Source organism: Bombina bombina, chromosome 2 (assembly GCF_027579735.1).
Source record: "Bombina bombina isolate aBomBom1 chromosome 2, aBomBom1.pri, whole genome shotgun sequence".
Lineage (NCBI taxonomy): Eukaryota > Metazoa > Chordata > Amphibia > Anura > Bombinatoridae > Bombina > Bombina bombina.
In genome coordinates this window covers 15,340,969-15,361,687 of record NC_069500.1, presented here as the reverse complement: position 1 = coordinate 15,361,687, position 20,719 = coordinate 15,340,969, and the positions used below count along the sequence as shown (strand labels likewise).

Here is a 20,719-nt window from a genome sequence, read left to right as displayed (position 1 = left end):
TCCTTAAAAATTCAGGTCATAGATTGGATTGCACCATCAGTACATAATAGACTGTTAAAATTAAGAGACAAGAGACCTAATGGATTTTTAAATTAGACAGCTCTGAGCCCAAGGGTCTGAATGTCAATATAGATATCCAGGCATAAATGAAGGGTCATAGGGATCTTTTGTTCTCCTCCCTTTAGTTATCAGTATATTTATCTCTTATTAATCATATGCTTTTTATAGAGCAAGTTTTTTTATTTATGGTCTTCGATTCATGGTTTTATATATATTTATTAGTATACACATGAGTTAGTTTATATATATATATATATGTATTAGTATACACATGAGTTAGTTTTATATATGAATTAGTATACAATGAGTTAGTTTATATATATATATATATGTATTAGTATACACATGAGTTAGTTTTATATATATATATATGTATTAGTATACACATGAGTTAGTTTATATATATATGTATTAGTATACACATGAGTTAGTTTATATATATATATGTATTAGTATACACATGAGTTAGTTTATATATATATATTATATATATAATATATATATATATATAATATATATATATATATGTATTAGTATACACATGAGTTAGTTTATATATATGTATTAGTATACACATGAGTTAGTTTATATATATGTATTAGTATACACATGAGTTAGTTTATATATATATGTATTAGTATACACATGAGTTAGTTTAATATATGTATTAGTATACACATGAGTTAGTTTATATATTTACATTAGTATACACATGAGTTAGTTTATATATATGTATTAGTATACACATGAGTTAGTTTATATATATATATGTATTAGTATACACATGAGTTAGTTTATATATATATGTATTAGTATACACATGAGTTAGTTTATATATATATGTATTAGTTTATATATATATGTATTAGTATACACATGAGTTAGTTTATATATATATGTATTAGTATACACATGAGTTAGTTTATATATATGTATTAGTATACACATGAGTTAGTTTATATATATGTATTAGTATACACATGAGTTAGTTTATATATATATGTATTAGTATACACATGAGTTAGTTTATATATTATATATATATATATATATATTATATATATATATATATATATGTATTAGTATACACATGAGTTAGTTTATATATATATATATATGTATTAGTATACACATGAGTTAGTTTATATATATGTATTAGTATACACATGAGTTAGTTTATATATATGTATTAGTATACACATGAGTTAGTTTATATATATACGTATTAGTATACACATGAGTTAGTTTATATACAGGGAGTGCAGAATTATTAGGCAAGTTGTATTTTTGAGGATTCATTTTATTATTGAACAACAACCATGTTCTCAATGAACCCAAAAAACTCATTAATATCAAAGCTGAATAGTTTTGGAAGTAGTTTTTAGTTTGTTTTTAGTTATAGCTATTTTAGGGGGATATCTGTGTGTGCAGGTGACTATTACTGTGCATAATTATTAGGCAACTTAACAAAAAACAAATATATACCCATTTCAATTATTTATTTTTACCAGTGAAACCAATATAACATCTCAACATTCACAAATATACATTTCTGACATTCAAAAACAAAACAAAAATAAATCAGTGACCAATATAGCCACCTTTCTTTGCAAGGACACTCAAAAGCCTGCCATCCATGGATTCTGTCAGTGTTTTGATCTGTTCACCATTAACATTGCGTGCAGCAGCAACCACAGCCTCCCAGACACTGTTCAGAGAGGTGTACTGTTTTCCCTCCTTGTAAATCTCACATTTGATGATGGACCACAGGTTCTCAATGGGGTTCAGATCAGATGAACAAGGAGGCCATGTCATTAGATTTTCTTCTTTTATACCCTTTCTTGCCAGCCACGCTGTGGAGTACTTGGACGCGTGTGATGGAGCATTGTCCTGCATGAAAATCATGTTTTTATTGAAGGATGCAGACTTCTTCCTGTACCACTGCTTGAAGAAGGTGTCTTCCAGAAACTGGCAGTAGGACTGGGAGTTGAGCTTGACTCCATCCTCAACCCGAAAAGACCCCACAAGCTCATCTTTGATGATACCAGCCCAAACCAGTACTCCACCTCCACCTTGCTGGCGTCTGAGTCGGACTTGAGCTCTCTGCCCTTTACCAATCCAGCCACGGGCCCATCCATTTGGCCCATCAAGACTCACTCTCATTTCATCAGTCCATAAAACCTTAGAAAAATCAGTCTTGAGATATTTCTTGGCCCAGTCTTGACGTTTCAGCTTGTGTGTCTTGTTCAGTGGTGGTCGTCTTTCAGCCTTTCTTACCTTGGCCATGTCTCTGAGTATTGCACACCTTGTGCTTTTGGGCACTCCAGTGATGTTGCAGCTCTGAAATATGGCCAAAACTGGTGGCAAGTGGCATCTTGGCAGCTGCACGCTTGACTTTTCTCAGTTCATGGGCAGTTATTTTGCGCCTTGGTTTTTCCACACGCTTCTTGTGACCCTGTTGACTATTTTGAATGAAACGCTTGATTGTTCGATGATCACGCTTCAGAAGCTTTGCAATTTTAAGAGTGCTGCATCCCTCTGCAAGATATCTCACTATTTTTTACTTTTCTGAGCCTGTCAAGTCCTTCTTTTGACCCATTTTGCCAAAGGAAAGGAAGTTGCCTAATAATTATGCACACCTGATATAGGGTGTTGATGTCATTAGACCACACCCCTTCTCATTACAGAGATGCACATCACCTAATATGCTTAATTGGTAGTAGGCTTTCGAGCCTATACAGCTTGGAGTAAGACAACATGCATAAAGAGGATGATGTGGTCAAAATACTCATTTGCCTAATAATTCTGCACTCCCTGTATATGTATTAGTATACACATGAGTTAGTTTATATATATGTATTAGTATACACATGAGTTAGTTTATATATATATGTATTAGTATACACATGAGTTAGTTTATATATATATATATGTATTAGTATACACATGAGTTAGTTTATATATATATGTATTAGTATACACATGAGTTAGTTTTATATATATATGTATTAGTATACACATGAGTTAGTTATATATATGTATTAGTATACACATGAGTTAGTTTATATATATATATATATATATATATATGTATTAGTATACACATGAGTTAGTTTATATATATGTATTAGTATACACATGAGTTAGTTTATATATATGTATTAGTATACACATGAGTTAGTTTATATATATGTATTAGTATACACATGAGTTAGTTTATATATATATGTATTAGTATACACATGAGTTAGTTTATATATATGTATTAGTATACACATGAGTTATTATATATATATATATATTATATATGTGTGTATTAGTATACACATGAGTTAGTTTATATATATATATATATATATATATATATATATATGTATTAGTATACACATGAGTTAGTTTATATATATGTATTAGTATACACATGAGTTAGTTTATATATATGTGTGTATTAGTATACACGTGAGTTAGTTTATATATATATATTAGTATACACATGAGTTAGTTTATATATATGTGTGTATTAGTATACACATGAGTTAGTTTATATATTATATATATATATATATATGTATTAGTATACACATGAGTTTGTTTATATTATGCATTATGAAATGTACTTGTATTAATTCATGTTAGACTTTTTATTCATGTTAGAATTTACATGTGTTTATTTCCAAAACATATTCAGTTTTTTCTTTTACTATATATCCTTATTAATTTTAAAGAAGTATATGTTTATTTTATAGCGGTATCATGATAAAGATTGTATTACCAATATTTCTTGCACTTTGTATCTAATATTAATTGTTGGTACTCTGTATTTGATTGTATAGCAGTAGTGTCTATCTAATGTAACTATCCATTTTTGTTGCGACCCTTAATACAAACACGCCAGGGGCAGTTCTATGAACTTTGCTTTCTAAAAAGCCTGCATACGCCATACCTGTCATTCAACTTACCTCTTGAGAAAGCCCAACCGGGTGTTGGGAGAAACGCGTTGAGGAAACCTATGTCCTGAGGAGCAGCACCCGGGGATATGGATCACAGCTTTCAAATCTCAGCTATATATTCCCTGTGGTATCTTCTGAATGAGGATTGCCACTTTATCAAGAACACATATACTGGAGACCGGTATCATTACCACTCAAGGTTTTTTTACTCTTGCATTTAGCTTTGCATTCAGTCAGCTATTTCTAAAGTCCATTGCAACTGACATTGCAACTGACATTGCAACTGACATTGTAACTGACATTGCAACTGACATTGCAACTGACATTGTAACTGACATTGCAACTGACATTGCAACTGACATTTTGACTAACTTTGGATTGGACACTTACATCACTATTTGGGTGACCTATATTTTTGCTGTAGTCCCCATTTTTGCCTTTGTTTCATTGACTTAGTTATATTAGCGCTTTAAATAGTTTGTGTGGTTTGACATAAATATATATGTATATATATTTACAGGGAACGCACACTTGCCATATACCGCAATGGTTGTTTTTTTTTTTTGTGTTTTTTTTAAACAACCCACTCCCGCCAACTTTAGCCCCTTATAACTGATTTATGCAGTTACTTTATTAGAAAATAAAAATGCTGATATTTTTATTTTTTAATAAAGATTAATACACTGTATTTTGGGGACAATTAGGTGACATTTAGAAAATAATTTGCTGAGCACTAATTGCTACAGCAAGCTAGCGGTAGTAGTAACCAGTCACTTGTAATGGTGCAGGCACGTAAGGTAAATTAGCACTCCACTTGTAACCTAACCCATAATCAGGTACACTGATGTAACCACAGCATGGGAATACTCACCTGCCAGGGGGCAATTCTGTAGTGTTATTCTCAGACATAGGAGCCGCTGCAAAAACAAAGAGAAAGGACACAATTATTTTCTAAATCCAGAATTTTAGTCCTTAATAGCAAAGCAGGAGGTGTGTGATGGGCAAAAGAGTTTATGAAGAGTGAGAGAGAGAGAGTGTGAGCGAGAGAGAGTGTGAGCGAGAGAGAGAGAGTGGGCGAGAGAGAGAGAGTGTGAGCGAGAGAGAGAGAGAGTGTGAGCGAGAGAGAGAGAGTGTGAGCGAGAGAGAGAGAGTGTGAGCGAGAGAGAGAGAGTGTGAGCGAGAGAGAGAGAGTGTGAGCGAGAGAGAGAGAGTGTGAGCGAGAGAGAGAGAGTGTGAGCGAGAGAGAGAGAGTGTGAGCGAGAGAGTGTGAGCGAGAGAGTGTGAGCGAGAGAGTGTGAGCGAGAGAGTGTGTGTGAGCGAGAGAGTGTGTGTGAGCGAGAGAGTGTGTGTGAGCGAGAGAGAGAGAGAGTGTGAGTGTGAGTGTGAGCGAGAGAGAGAGAGAGAGAGTGTGAGTGTGAGCGAGAGAGAGAGAGAGTGTGAGTGTGAGCGAGAGAGAGAGAGAGAGTGTGAGTGTGAGCGAGAGAGAGAGAGAGAGAGTGTGAGCGTGAGCGAGAGAGAGAGAGTGTGAGCGTGAGAGTGTGAGCGAGAGAGAGAGTGTGAGCGAGAGAGAGAGAGTGTGAGCGAGAGAGAGAGAGTGTGAGCGAGAGAGAGAGAGTGTGAGCGAGAGAGAGAGAGTGTGAGCGAGAGAGAGAGAGTGTGAGCGAGAGAGAGAGAGTGTGAGCGAGAGAGAGAGTGTGAGCGAGAGAGAGAGTGTGAGCGAGAGAGAGAGTGTGAGCGAGAGAGAGAGTGTGAGCGAGAGAGAGAGTGTGAGCGAGAGAGAGAGTGTGAGCGAGAGAGAGAGTGTGAGCGAGAGAGAGAGTGTGAGCGAGAGAGAGAGATGATAGATAGATAGATAGATAGTTTATGAAGATAGATGAAGTGCTACCTACTACGTGGGATAGACAGTTACCAGGAATGAATAGTGCACAGTTATTCATATTTGGGGGCCGATTTATTAATTTGCAAACAGACAGGATCCACTGTAGCGGATCATGTCAGACACAGATCGATAAATGCTGACAGCGAATCATTATCATTTAGCAGTGCACAAGCATTCCTTATGAAATGCTTGTGCAATGTCGCCCAATGCAGATTCGCTGCCAATCTCCTGCTAGCAGGGAGTGTCAAATCAGCCCCTTGGGCTGTTAAATTACAAAGGAGAGGTCAGCTTATTCTCGCACACACACATATACATATAACACATACATACACATACACATATTATATATATTATATATATTATATATATATACACACACACACACATACATACACACACATATATATACACATACACACACATATACATACCTGCACAAACACACATATACATACACACACATATACATACACACACATACACATATACATACACACACACATATATATACACACACACACATACATACATATACATACACACACATACACATATACATACACACACACACACATATATATACACACACACACACACATATACATACACATCTACACACACATACACACACATACATACACACACATAAACATGCCCACACAAACACATACACACACATACACACATACATATAACACACACATCCTATTATATAAAAGACAAAGTGTGTTTGTCCGAAGCTGTCATGCACAGTAGAGACAGCTCGAGGACACCTGGCCTTTGAGTCCTACTTCCTAGCTGATCTCATCTGCGGCAGAAGTGTGCGTGACCTGGCGTGAATGGTCATAAAAGGGGCGTGGCCGGGCATGTTTACGAGATAGAGAGAGGGGAGAGGGGGAGTGTGAGAGAGGGGAGAGGGGGAGTGTGAGAGAGGGGGGAGAGAGAGAGAGAGAGAGAGGAGAGGGGGAGAGAGAGAGGAGAGGGGGGGAGAGAGAGGAGAGGGGGGAGAGAGAGAGGAGAGGGGGGGGGAGAGAGAGAGGAGAGGGGGGAGAGAGAGAGGAGAGGGGGAGAGAGAGAGGAGAGGGGGGGAGAGAAAGAGAGGAGAGAGAGAGAGGAGGGGGTGAGAGTGCAAAAGAGATGGGGGAGAGAGAGAGAGCAAAAGAGAGGGGGGAGAGAGAGCAAAAGAGGGGGAGAGAGAGAGCACAAAAGAGAGGGGGGAGAGAGCACAAAAGAGGGGGAGAGAGGAGGGGGAGAGAGGAGAGGGGAGAGAGAGAGAGAAGGAGAGGGGAGAGAGAGAGGGAGAGAGGAGGGGGGAGGGGGAGAGGGGAGGGGGGAGGGGGAGAGGGGAGGGGGGAGAGAGAGAGGAGGGGGGAGAGAGAGAGGAGGGGGGAGGGAGAGAGAGGGGGGGAGAGAGAGCTCAAAAGAGAGGGGGGGAGAGAGCGCAAAAGAGATGGGGGAGAGATGGGGGAGAGAGGGGGGAGAGAGGGGGGGGAGAGAGAGCTCAAAAGAGAGGGGGACAGAGAGCGCAAAAGAGATGGGGGAGAGAGCTCAAATGAGAGGGGGAGAGAGAGCGCAAAAGAGATGGGGGAGAGAGAGCGCAAAAGAGGGGGGAGAGAGAGAGCGCAAAAGAGAGGGGGATAGAGAGAGCGCAAAGAGAGGGGGATAGAGAGAGCGCAAAAGAAAGGGGGGAGAGAGAGAGAGCACAAAAGAGAGGGGGGAGAGAGAGCAAAAGAGAGGGGGGAGAGAGAGCAAAAGAGAGGGGGGGAGAGAGCGCAAAAGAGAGGGGGTGAGAGAGCGCAAAAGAGAGGGGGGAGAGAGAGCAAAAGAGAGGGGGGAGAGAGAGCAAAAGAGAGGGGGGAGAGAGAGAGCAAAAGGGGGGAGAGAGAGAGAGCAAAAGAGGGGGAGAGAGAGAGAGCAAAAGAGGGGGAGAGAGAGAGGAGAGGGGGAGAGAGAGAGAGCGCAAAAGAGATGGGGAGAGAGCGCAAAAGAGAGGGGGAGAGAGAGAGCTCAAAAGAGAGGGGGGAGAGAGAATCAAAGAGAGGGGGGGAGAGAGAGAGAGCAAAAGAGAGGGGGAGGAGAGAGAGCACAAGGGGTGGGACCGCTGTACTGCAAAAAATGGCCCGTGTGAACGGGCTTTAGAACTAGTATACATATAACACACATACAGGGAGTGCAGAATTATTAGGCAAATGAGTATTTTTGACCACATCATCCTCTTTATGCATGTTGTCTTACTCAAGCTGTATAGGCTCGAAAAGCCCTACTACCAATTAAGCATATTAGGGTGATGTGCATCTCTGTAATGAGAAGGGGTGTGGTCTAATGACATCAACACCGTATATCAGGTGTGCATAATTATTAGGCAACTTCCTTTCCTTTGGCAAAATGGGTCAAAAGAAGGACTTGACAGGCTCAGAAAAGTAAAAATAGTGAGATATCTTGCAGAGGGATGCAGCACTCTTAAAATTGCAAAGCCTTCTGAAGCGTGATCAATTCGAACAATCAAGCGTTTAATTCAAAATAGTCAACAGGGTCGCAAGAAGCGTATGGAAAAACCAAGGCGCAAAATAACTGCCCATGAACTGAGAAAAGTCAAGCGTGCAGCTGCCAAGATGCCACTAGCCACCAGTTTGGCCATATTTCAGAGCTGCAACATCACTGGAGTGCCCCAAAAGCACAAGGTGTGCAATACTCAGAGACATGGCCAAGGTAAGAAAGGCTGAAAGACGGCCACCACTGAACAAGACACACAAGCTGAAACGTCAAGACTGGGCCCAAGAAATATCTCAAGACTGATTTTTCTAAGGTTTTATGGACTGATGAAATGAGGGTGAGTCTTGATGGGCCCAGATGGATGGGCCCGTGGCTGGATTGGTAAAGGGCAGAGAGCTCCAGTCCGACTCAGACGCCAGCAACGGTGGGAGGTGGAGTACTGGTTTGGGCTGGTATCATCAAAGATGAGCTTGTGGGGCCTTTTCGGGTTGAGGATGGAGTCAAGCTTCAACTCCCAGTTCCTACTGCCAGTTTCTGGAAGACACCTTCTTCAAGCAGTGGTACAGAAGAAGTCTGCATCCTTCTAAGAAAAACATGATTTTCATGCAGGACAATGCTCCATCACACGCGTCCAAGTAACTCCACAGCGTGGCTGGCAAGAAAGGGTATACAAGAAGAAAATCTAATGACATGGCCTCCTTGTTCACCTGATCAGAACCCCCATTGAGAACCTGTGGTCCATCATCAAATGTGAGATTTACAAGGAGGGAAAACAGTACACCTCTCTGAACAGTGTCTGGGAGGCTGTGGTTTGCTGCTGCACGCAATGTTGATGGTGAACAGATCAAAAACACTGACAGAATCCATGGATGGCAGGCTTTTGAGTGTCCTTGCAAAGAAAGGTGGCTATATTGGTCACTGATTTTGTTTTGTTTTATTTTTGAATGTCAGAAATGTATATTTGTGAATGTTGAGATGTTATATTGGTTTCACTGGTAAAAATAAATAAGTGAAATTGGGTATATATTTGTTTTTTGTTAAGTTGCCTAATAATTATGCACAGTAATAGTCACCTGCACACACAAGATATCCCCTAAAATAGCTATAACTAAAAACAAACTAAAACTACTTCCAAAACTATTCAGCTTTGATATTAATAGTTTTTTGGGTTCATTGAGAACATGGTTGTTGTTCAATAATAAAATTAATCCTCAAAAATACAACTTGCCTAATAATTCTGCACTCCCTGTACAACACAACACACACATACACACAAATAAACACACATATACATACACACACATACACACACACACACATACACATAAACACATATAATACACACACACATATACATACATACATACACAAACACACATATACATACACACATACACAAACACACATATACATACATACACATATACATACACACACACATATACATACATACACAAAAACACACACATACACAAATCACACACATACATACACACACATATACATACACACACATATACATATACACACATATACATATAACACACACATATATACATACATACACACATACATACACAACATATATATATACACATATATATATATATATATATATATATATATATATATATATATATATATATATATAACACACACACACAAATATACATACACACACACACATTTACATACACACACATATACATACCCACACAAACACACATATACATACACACACATATACATACCCACACACACATACACACACATATACATATAACATACACACATATACATACACATACACACACACACACACACACACACACACATATATACATACATACACACATACACACATATATACATACATACACACACACACACACACATATACATACACACACACACACACACAACAACACACATGCATACACACACACATATACATACCCACACAAACACACATATACATACCACACACCATATACATACACACACATATACATACTTTAACACACATACACATACTACATATATTATATTACCACACACACCACACATATACATACACACCTACACACATACATAACACACACATAAACATACCCACACATACACACACAAACACACATATACATACCCACACAAACACATAAAAACACATACACACACATACACACACATATACATATAACACACACATATACATATAACACACACATCCTATTATATAAAAGGCCAAGTGTGTTTGTCCGAAGCTGTCATGCGCAGTAGAGACAGCACAAGGACACCTGGCCTTTGAGTCCTACTCCCTAGCTGATCTCATCTGCGGCAAGAAGTGGGAGTGGTCAGCATGAAGGGGGCGTGATCGGGCGTGAATGTCGTAAAAGGGGCGTGGACGGGCACGGTCGCGAGATAGAGAGGGTAGACTGAGAGACAGAGAGGAGGGGAGAGAGAGAGGAGGGGAGAGAGAGAGAGAGAGGAGGGGAGAGAGAGAGGAGGGGAGAGAGAGAGGAGGGGAGAGAGAGAGAGGAGGGGAGAGAGAGAGAGGAGGGGGGAGAGAGAGAGAGGAGGGGGAGAGAGAGAGAGAGAGGAGGGGAAGAGAGAGAGAGCACAAAAGAGAGGGGGAGAGAGCGCAAAAGAGAGGGGGAGTGAGAGGAGGGGGGAGAGAGAGAGAGAGGAGGGGGGGAGAGAGAGAGAGGGGGGGAAGAGAGGAGGGGGGGAGAGAGGAGGGGTGGAGAGAGGGAGAGAGGAGGGGGGGGGAGAGAGGGAGGAGAGGAGGGGGGAGAGAGAGGAGGGGGGGAGAGAGAGGAGGGGAGGGAGAGAGAGGAGGAGGGGAGAGAGAGAGGAGGGGAGAGAGAGAGAGGAGGGGGAGAGGGAGAGGAGGGAGAGGAGAGGGAGAGGAGGGAGAGGGAGAGAGAGAGAGAGGAGAGGAGAGGGAGAGTAGCGGGAGAGGGAGAGAGAGAGAGAGAGGGGGGAGAGAGAGAGAGGAGGGGGAGAGGGTGAGAGGGAGGGGGAGAGGGGGAGAGAGGAGGGGGGAGAGAGGAGGGGAGAGAGGGGGGAGAGGGTGAGAGAGGAGAGGGTGAGAGAGGAGGGGGAGAGGGTGATGAGGGGGTGAGGGTGAGAGGAGGGGGAGAGGGTGAGAGAGGAGGGGGAGAGGGTGAGAGGAGGGGGAGAGAGAGAGGAGGGGGGGAGAGAGAGAACGAGGGGGGAGAGAGAGGGGGAGAGGAGAGCTCAAAAGAGAGGGGGAGAGGGTGAGAGGAGGGGGAGAGAGAGAGGAGGGGGGAGAGAGAGACGAGGGGGGAGAGAGAGGGGGAGAGAGAGCTCAAAAGAGAGGGGGACAGAGAGCGCAAAAGAGATGGGGGAGAGAGGAGGGGAGAGAGGAGAGGGGGGGAGAGAGAGCTCAAAAGAGAGGGGGACAGAGAGCGCAAAAGATATGGGGAGATGAGAGAGCTCAAAAGAGAGGGGGGCAGAGAGCGCAAAAGAGATGGGGAGAGAGTGTGAGAGAGGGTGAGAGAGAGAGCGCAAAAGAGAGGGGGAGAGAGAGAGCGCAAAAGATAGGGGGAGAGAGAGAGCACAAAAGAAAGGGGGGAGAGAGAGTGAGCACAAAAGAGAGGGGGGAGAGAGAGAGCAAAAGAGAGGGGGGAGAGAGTGAGCTCAAAGAGAGGGGGAGAGAGAGAGAGAGAGAGGAGAGTTGGGAGAGAGAGCCTCAAAGAGAGGGGAGAGAGAGCGCAAAAGAGATGGGGGAGAGAGTGAGCTCAAAAGAGAGGGGGAGAGAGAGCGCAAAAGAGAGGGAGAGATAGCGCAAAGAGAGGGGAGAGAGAGCTCAAAAGAGAGGGGGGCAGCACAGAGAGCGCAAAAGAGATGGGGAGAGAGGAAGAGAGCAAAAGATAGGGTGAGAGAGAGAGCGCAAAAGAGAGAGAGAGAGGAAAGGGGGCGAGAGAGAGAGAGCACAAAAGAGGAGGGGGGAGAGCGAGAGCAAAAGAGAGGGGGGAGAATTGAGCTCAAAGAGAGTGGGAGAGAGAGAGAGAGAGAGGAGAGTTGGGAGAGAGCTCAAAAGAGAGGGGGAGAGAGAGCGCAAAAGAGATGGGGGAAGAGAGTGAGCTCAAAAGAGAGGGGGAGAGAGAGCGCAAAAGAGATGGGAGAGAGGAGCGCAAAAGAGAGGGGGAGAGAGAGCGCAAAAGAGATGGGGGAGAGAGAGAGCTCAAAAGAAGAGGGGGAGAGAGAGCACAAAAGAGATGGGGGAGAGAAAGCGCAAAAGAGATGGGGGAGAGAAAGCGCAAAAGAGATGGGGGGAGAAAAAGCGAAAAAGAGAAGGGGGAGAGAGAGCGCAAAAGAGAGGGGGGAGAGAGAGCGCAAAAGAGATGGGAGAGAGAGCGCAAAGAGATGGAGAGAGCGCAAAAAGATATGGGGGAGAGAGCCGCAAAAGAGAGGGGGAAGAGAGAGAGAGCAAAAGAGAGGGGCAGAGAGGAGCGCAAAAGAGAGGGGGAGAGAGAGAGTGCAAAAGAGAGGGGGAGGAGAGAGAGAGCGCAAAAGAGAGGGGAGAGAGAGAGCGCAAAAGAGAGGGGGAGAGAGAGAGCTCAAAAGAGAGGGGGGAGAGAGAGAGTGCAAAAGAGAGGGGGAGAGCGCAAGGGGTGGGACCGATGTACTGCAAAAAATGGCCCGTGTGAACGGGCTTTAGGACTAGTATACATATAACACACATATACATACATACATACACAAATACAACACACATATACATACATTCACATACACCACACATACACACACACATATATACATACACACACACACACACACATTCACCTACACATATACATACACACACACATACATATACATACATACACATACATGTGTACATAAACGCACACAAATATACACACACACATATACATACACATACACACACATACATTCACATACACACATACACTCACACACATTTACACACATACACACACATATACATACATTCACATACACACACGCATATACAGACATACACACACATATACATACATTCACATACACACACACACACACATATACATACATTCACATACACACACACGCATATACAGACATACACACACACATACATACATTCACATACACACACATATATATGTATACATATGTATATGTATACATTCACACACATATACACACACACACATACATACATACACACACACACACATATACACACCTACACACTCACACACACACACACACACACATGGTGTCTCACTAAGGGGCGTATACTGCATTTTCATATGCTGTTCAATTACTTCTGGTCTTGTGCCGGTGTTCTGTATTATTTGCCGACTTCTTTACGTTCCTCTACATGCGGCCATGCCTACCAAACTCTTACAAAGCCGGTTGCTAACGCCATGCGCACTCACTGCAGCATTGCTACAATAAAGTGCAAAATGACACTAAATATCACCATGCATGCGCCCATGCCACAGTCGGCAAATATTACAGAGCGGGGTACACACAGTTTTGGCCACTAGCTGGGTCAGGTGGCATACAAATTGATCATGCTTATGTTTTTACAATATACATACGGCTAGATTACGAGTTTTGCCGGTAATGGGTGTGCGGTGCTAACAAGCATTATTATGCTCACCGCTCACCTACAGACAGCGCTGGTATTACTGTTTTTTTTTTTAAACCTGGCATTAGCCGCAGAAAGTGATGCGGAGGGCAAAAAATTTGCTCCACATCTCACTCAATACCAGCGCTGCTTACGTTAGCGGTGAGCTGGCTAACGTGCTCATGCACGATTTCCCCATAGGAATCAATGGGGAGAGCCGGCCTGAAAAAATACCTAACACCTGCAAAAAGCAGCGTAAGGCTCCTAACGCAGCCCCATTGATTCCTATGAGGAAATACATTTATGTCTACACCTAACACCCTAACATGAACCCTGAGTGTAACACACCCTAATCTTACACTTATTAACCCCTAATCTGCTGCCCAGACATCGCCGCCACCTGCATTATATTATTAACCCCTAATCTGCCGCTCCGGACACCGCCCGCCACCTACATTATACTTATGAACTCCTAATCTGCTGCCCCCAACATTGCCGAACCCTACATTATATTTATTAACCCCTAATCTTGCCGTCCCCAATGTCGTCTGCAACCTGGACTACATTTATTAACCCCTAATCTGCCTCCCCCAACGTCGCCACCACTATATATAAAGTTTCTTAACCCCTAAACCTAAGTCTAACCCTAACCCCCTCCTAACTTAAATATAATTTAAATAAATCTAAATAAAATAACTACAATTAACTAACGCCTAGATTACGAGTCTTGCTTTAGCCTTAAAAAGCAGCGTTTAGGGGTCCCAACGCTGCTTTTCAACGCCCGCTGGTATTACAAATCTGGCAGGTACAGGTGTACCGCTCCTTTTTTTCTGCGACTCGAGCATACCGCAAATCCACTTACGTCAATTGCGTATCCTATCTTTTTCAATGGAATTTTTCTAATGTCGGTATTATGAGTCTTCCAAAAAGTGAGCGGTACACCCTCTCCTGTCAGGACTCCTACCGCATTTAAAAGCTCAGTACTTAAGAGTATTATGGGCTAACCCCGTAACATACAACTCTTAACTAAAGTGCTAAAAGTACACTAACACCCATAAACTACCTATTAACCCCTAAACGAGCCCCCCCCCCCCACATCGCAAACACTTAACTAAATTTTTTAACCCCCTAATCTGCGAGCCGGACATCGCCGCCACTTTAATAAATATATTAACCCCTAAACCGCTGCACCTCCTGCCTTGCAAACATTAGTTACATTTTATTAACCCCTAATCTGCAGTCCCTAACATCGCCGACACCTACCTACATGTATTAACGACTAATCTGCCCACCCACAATGTCGCTGACACTATATTAAATGTATTAACCCCTAACCCCTAAATCTAAATCTAACCCTAACTTAAATAGAATGTAAAAAAATCTATATAATATTACTACAATTAAATAAATTATTCCTATTTAAAAACTAAATACTTACCTATAAAATAAACCCTAAACTAGCTACAATATAACTAATAGTTACATTGTAGCTATTTTAGGATTTATTTTATTTTACAGGCAACTTTGTATTTATTCTAACTAGGTAGAATAGTTATTAAATAGTTATTAACTATTTAATAGCTACCTAGTTAAAATAAAGACAAATTTACCTGTAAAATAAAACCTAACCTAAGTTACAATTACACCTAACACTACACTTTAATTAAATTAATTCCCTAAATTAACTACAATTTAACTACAATTAAATACAATTATCTAAAGTACGGAAAAAACCCCCCCACTAAATTACAGAAAATAATAAAATAATTTCAAGTTTTTTAAACTAATTACACCAAATCTAATAAAATAATAAAAAAATAAAAAAAAGCCCTACCCTATACTAAATTACAAATAGCCCTTAAAAGGGCCTTTTGCGGGGCATTGCCCCAAAGTAATCAGCTCTTTTACCTGAAAAAAAGTACAATACCCCCCCAACATTAAAACCCACCACCCACACACCCAACCCTACTCTAAAACCCACCCAATCCCCCCTTAATAAAACCTAACACTAACCCCTTGAAGATCACTCTACCTTGAGAAGTCTGCACCCAACCGGGCCGAAGTCCTCAATGAAGCCGGGCGAAGTGGTCCTCCAAAACGGGCAGAAGTCTTCATCCAAGCCAGGAAGAAGAGGTCCTGCAGATGGGCAGAAGTCTTCATCCAGATGGCATCTTCTATCTTCATCCATCCGGCGCGGAGCGGGTCCATCTTCAAGACAACTGACGCGCAGCATCCTCTTCATCCGACGACTCCTGACGAATGAAGGTTCCTTTAAGTGACGTCATCCAAGATGGCGTCCCTTCAATTCCGATTGGCTGATAGAAATTCTATCAGCCAATCGGAATAAAGGTAGGAAAAATCCTATTGGCTAATGCAATCAGCCAATAAGATTGAACTGGTAAAAGTGCTGATTACTTTGGGCAATGCCCCGCAAAAGGCCCTTTTAAGGGCTATTTGTAATTTAGTATAGGGTAGGGCTTTTTATTATTTTGGGGGGGCTTTTTTATTTTATTGTGGGGGATTAGATTAGGTGTAATTAGTTTAAAAAACTTGTAATTATTTTATTATTTACTGTAATTTAGTGGGGGGGGGTTCGTACTTTAGATAATTGTATTTAATTGTATTTACTTTAGGGAATTTATTTAATTATAGTGTAGTGTTAGGTGTTAGTGTAACTTAGGTTAGGTTTTATTTTACAGGTACTTTTGTATTTATTTTAGCTAGGTAGTTATTAAATAGTTAATAACTATTAATAAATATTGTACCTAGTTAAAATAAATAAAAAACTTGCCTGTAAAATAAAAATAAACCCTGAGATAGCTACAATGTAACTATTAGTTATATTGTAGCTAACTTAGGGTTTATTTTATAAGTAAGTATTTCGTTTTTTAAATAGGAATAATTTAGTTAATTGTAGTAATTTTATTTAGATTTATTTAAATTATATTTAGGTTAGAGGGGGTTAGGGTTAGACTTAGATTTAGGGGTTAATACATTTTAATATAGTTGCGGCGACATTGGGGGCAGCAGATTAGGGGTTAATAAATGTAGGTAGGTGTTGGCGATGTTAGGGACGGCAGATTAGGGGTTAATCATATATAACTAGTGTTTGCGATGCAGGAATGCGTTGGTTTAGGGGTATATATATTTTTTATAGTGGCAGCGATGTCCGGTTCGGCAGATTAGGGGTTAAAATTTTTATTTTAGTGTTTGCGATGTGGGGGGGGGGCCTCGGTTTAGGGGTTAATAGGTAGTTTATGGGTGTTAGTGTACTTTTTAGCACTTTAGTTATAAGTTTTATACTACGGCGTTAGCCCATAAAACTCTTAACTACTGACTTTTAAATGCGGTGGTACCAGGCTTGACAGGAGAGGGTCTACCGCTCACTTTTTGGGGAGACTCGTAATACCGGCACTATACAAGTCCCACTGCAAATATAGGATACGCAATTGAAGTAAGTGAAATGCGGTATTTCCGAGTCTGGCCGAAAAAGTGAGCGGTGTGAGCCTATCATTTCAAGACTTGTAATACCAGCAGGCGTTAAAAAGAAGCGTTTGGACCTCTTAACACTGCTTTTTAAGGCTAACGCAAGACCTTGTAATCTAGGCGATAGTTACTAGCACTTAGATGTACAAGTACTTAGTTACAAGCACTTAGATGTACAAGTACTTAGTTACATGCACTTAGATGTACAAGTACTTAGTTACACGCACTTAGATGTACTAGTACTTAGTTACACGCACTTAGATGTAGAAGTACTTAGTTACAAGCAGTTAGATGTACAAGTACTTAGTTACACGCACTTAGATGTACAAGTACTTAGTTACAGGCACTTAGATGTACAAGTACTTAGTTACACGCACTTAGATGTACAAGTACTTAGTTGCAAGCACTTAGATGTACAAGTACTTAGTTGCAAGCATTAGATGTACAAGTACTTAGTTACACGCACTTAGATGTACAAGTACTTAGTTACAAGCAGTTAGATGTACAAGTACTTAGTTGCAAGCACTTAGATGTACAAGTACTTAGTTGCAAGCACTTAGATGTACAAGTAATTAGTTACAAGCACTTAGATGTACAAGTACTTAGTTACATGCACTTAGATGTACAAGTACTTAGTTACAAGCAGTTAGATGTACAAGTACTTAGTTACACTCACTTAGATGTACAAGTACTTAGTTACAGGCACTTAGATGTAGAAGTACTTAGTTACAAGCATTAGATGTACAAGTACTTAGTTACACTCACTTAGATGTACAAGTACTTAGTTGCAAGCACTTAGATGTACAAGTAATTAGTTACAAGCACTTAGATGTACAAGTACTTAGTTACACACACTTAGATGTTCATGTACTTAGTTGCAAGCACTTAGATGTACAAGTACTTAGTTACACTCACTTAGATGTACAAGTACTTAGTTACAGGGCACTTAGATGTAGAAGTACCTTAGTTACAAGCATTAGATGTACAAGTACTTAGTTACACTCACTTAGATGTACAAGTACTTAGTTACACGCACTTAGATGTAGAAGTACTTAGTTACAAGCAGTTAGATGTAAAAGTACTTAGTTACAAGCACTTAGATGTACAAGTACTTAGTTACAAGCATTAGATGTACAAGTACTTAGTTACACTCACTTAGATGTACAAGTACTTAGTTACACGCACTTAGATGTAGAAGTACTTAGTTACAAGCAGTTAGATTGTACAAGTACTTAGTTACAAGCACTTAGATGTAGAAGTACTTAGTTACAAGCATTAGATGTACAAGTACTTAGTTACACTCACTTAGATGTACAAAGTACTTAGTTACAAGCAGTTAGATGTACAAGTACTTAGTTACACGCACTTAGATGTACAAGTAATTAGTTACAAGCATTAGATGTACAAGTACTTAGTTACACACACTTAGATGTACAAGTACTTAGTTGCAAGCACTTAGATGTACAAGTAGGTTAGTTGCAAGCAGTTAGATGTACAAGTACTTAGTTACACGCACTTAGATGTACAAGTACTTAGTTACAAGCAGTTAGATGTACAAGTACTTAGTTGCAAGCACTTAGATGTACAAGTACTTAGTTGCAAGCACTTAGATGTACAAGTAATTAGTTACAAGCACTTAGATGTACAAGTACTTAGTTACATGCACTTAGATGTACAAGTACTTAGTTACAAGCAGTTAGATGTACAAGTACTTAGTTACAAGCACTTAGATGTTCATGTACTTAGTTACACACACTTAGATGTTCATGTACTTAGTTGCAAGCACTTAGATGTACAAGTACTTAGTTACACGCACTTAGATGTACTAGACTAGTACTTAGTTACACGCACTTAGATGTACAAGTACTTAGTTACAGGCACTTAGATGTACAAGTACTTAGTTACACTCACTTAGATGTACAAGTACTTAGTTGCAAGCACTTAGATGTACAAGTAGTTAGTTGCAAGCAGTTAGATGTACAAGTACTTAGTTACACGCACTTAGATGTACAAGTACTTAGTTACAAGCAGTTAGATGTACAAGTACTTAGTTGAAGCACTTAGATGTACAAGTACTTAGTTGCAAGCCTTAAGATGTACAAGTAATTAGTTACAAGCACTTAGATGTACAAGTACTTAGTTACATGCACTTAGATGTACAAGTACTTAGTTACAAGCAGTTAGATGTACAAGTACTTAGTTACACTCACTTAGATGTACAAGTACTTAGTTACAAGGCACTTAGATGTAGAAGTACTTAGTTACAAGCATTAGATGTACAAGTACTTAGTTACACTCACTTAGATGTACAAGTACTTAGTTGCAAGCACTTAGATGTACAAGTAATTAGTTACAAGCACTTAGATGTACAAGTACTTAGTTACACACACTTAGATGTTCATGTACTTAGTTGCAAGCACTTAGATGTACAAGTACTTAGTTACACTCACTTAGATGTACAAGTACTTAGTTACAGGCACTTAGATGTAGAAGTACTTAGTTACAAGCATTAGATGTACAAGTACTTAGTTACACTCACTTAGATGTACAAGTACTTAGTTACACGCACTTAGATGTAGAAGTACTTAGTACAAGCCAGTTAGATGTACAAGTACTTAGTTACAAGCACTTAGATGTAGAAGTACTTAGTTACAAGCATTAGATGTACAAGTACTTAGTTACACTCACTTAGATGTACAAGTACTTAGTTACACGCACTTAGATGTAGAAGTACTTAGTTACAAGCAGTTAGATGTACAAGTACTTAGTTACAAGCACTTAGATGTAGAAGTACTTAGTTACAAGCATTAGATGTACAAGTACTTAGTTACACTCACTTAGATGTACAAGTACTTAGTTACAAGCAGTTAGATGTACAAGTACTTAGTTACACGCACTTAGATGTACAAGTAATTAGTTACAAGCATTAGATGTACAAGTACTTAGTTACACGCACTTAGATGTACAAGTTCTTAGTTGCAAGCACTTAGATGTACAAGTTAGTTGCAAGCAGTTAGATGTACAAGTACTTAGTTACACGCACTTAGATGTACAAGTACTTAGTTACAAGCAGTTAGATGTACAAGTACTTAGTTGCAAGCACTTAGATGTACAAGTACTTAGTTGCAAGCACTTAGATGTACAAGTAATTAGTTACAAGCACTTAGATGTACAAGTACTCTACGCTTACATGCACTTAGATGTACAAGTACTTAGTTACAAGCAGTTAGATGTACAAGT

At 40.3% G+C, this 20,719-nt stretch overlaps 1 protein-coding gene across 1 annotated transcript in view; it reads right to left on the bottom strand.

The window, feature by feature from the left end:
* LOC128647638 (uncharacterized) overlaps positions 1-20,719 on the bottom strand; it is a 205,253-nt gene that overhangs the window by 79,729 nt on the left and 104,805 nt on the right. The window contains exon 4 of the mRNA XM_053700391.1: positions 4,882-4,927. Within this exon, the coding sequence (XP_053556366.1) occupies positions 4,882-4,927 (46 nt within the window). The remainder of the gene's footprint in view (positions 1-4,881; positions 4,928-20,719) is intronic.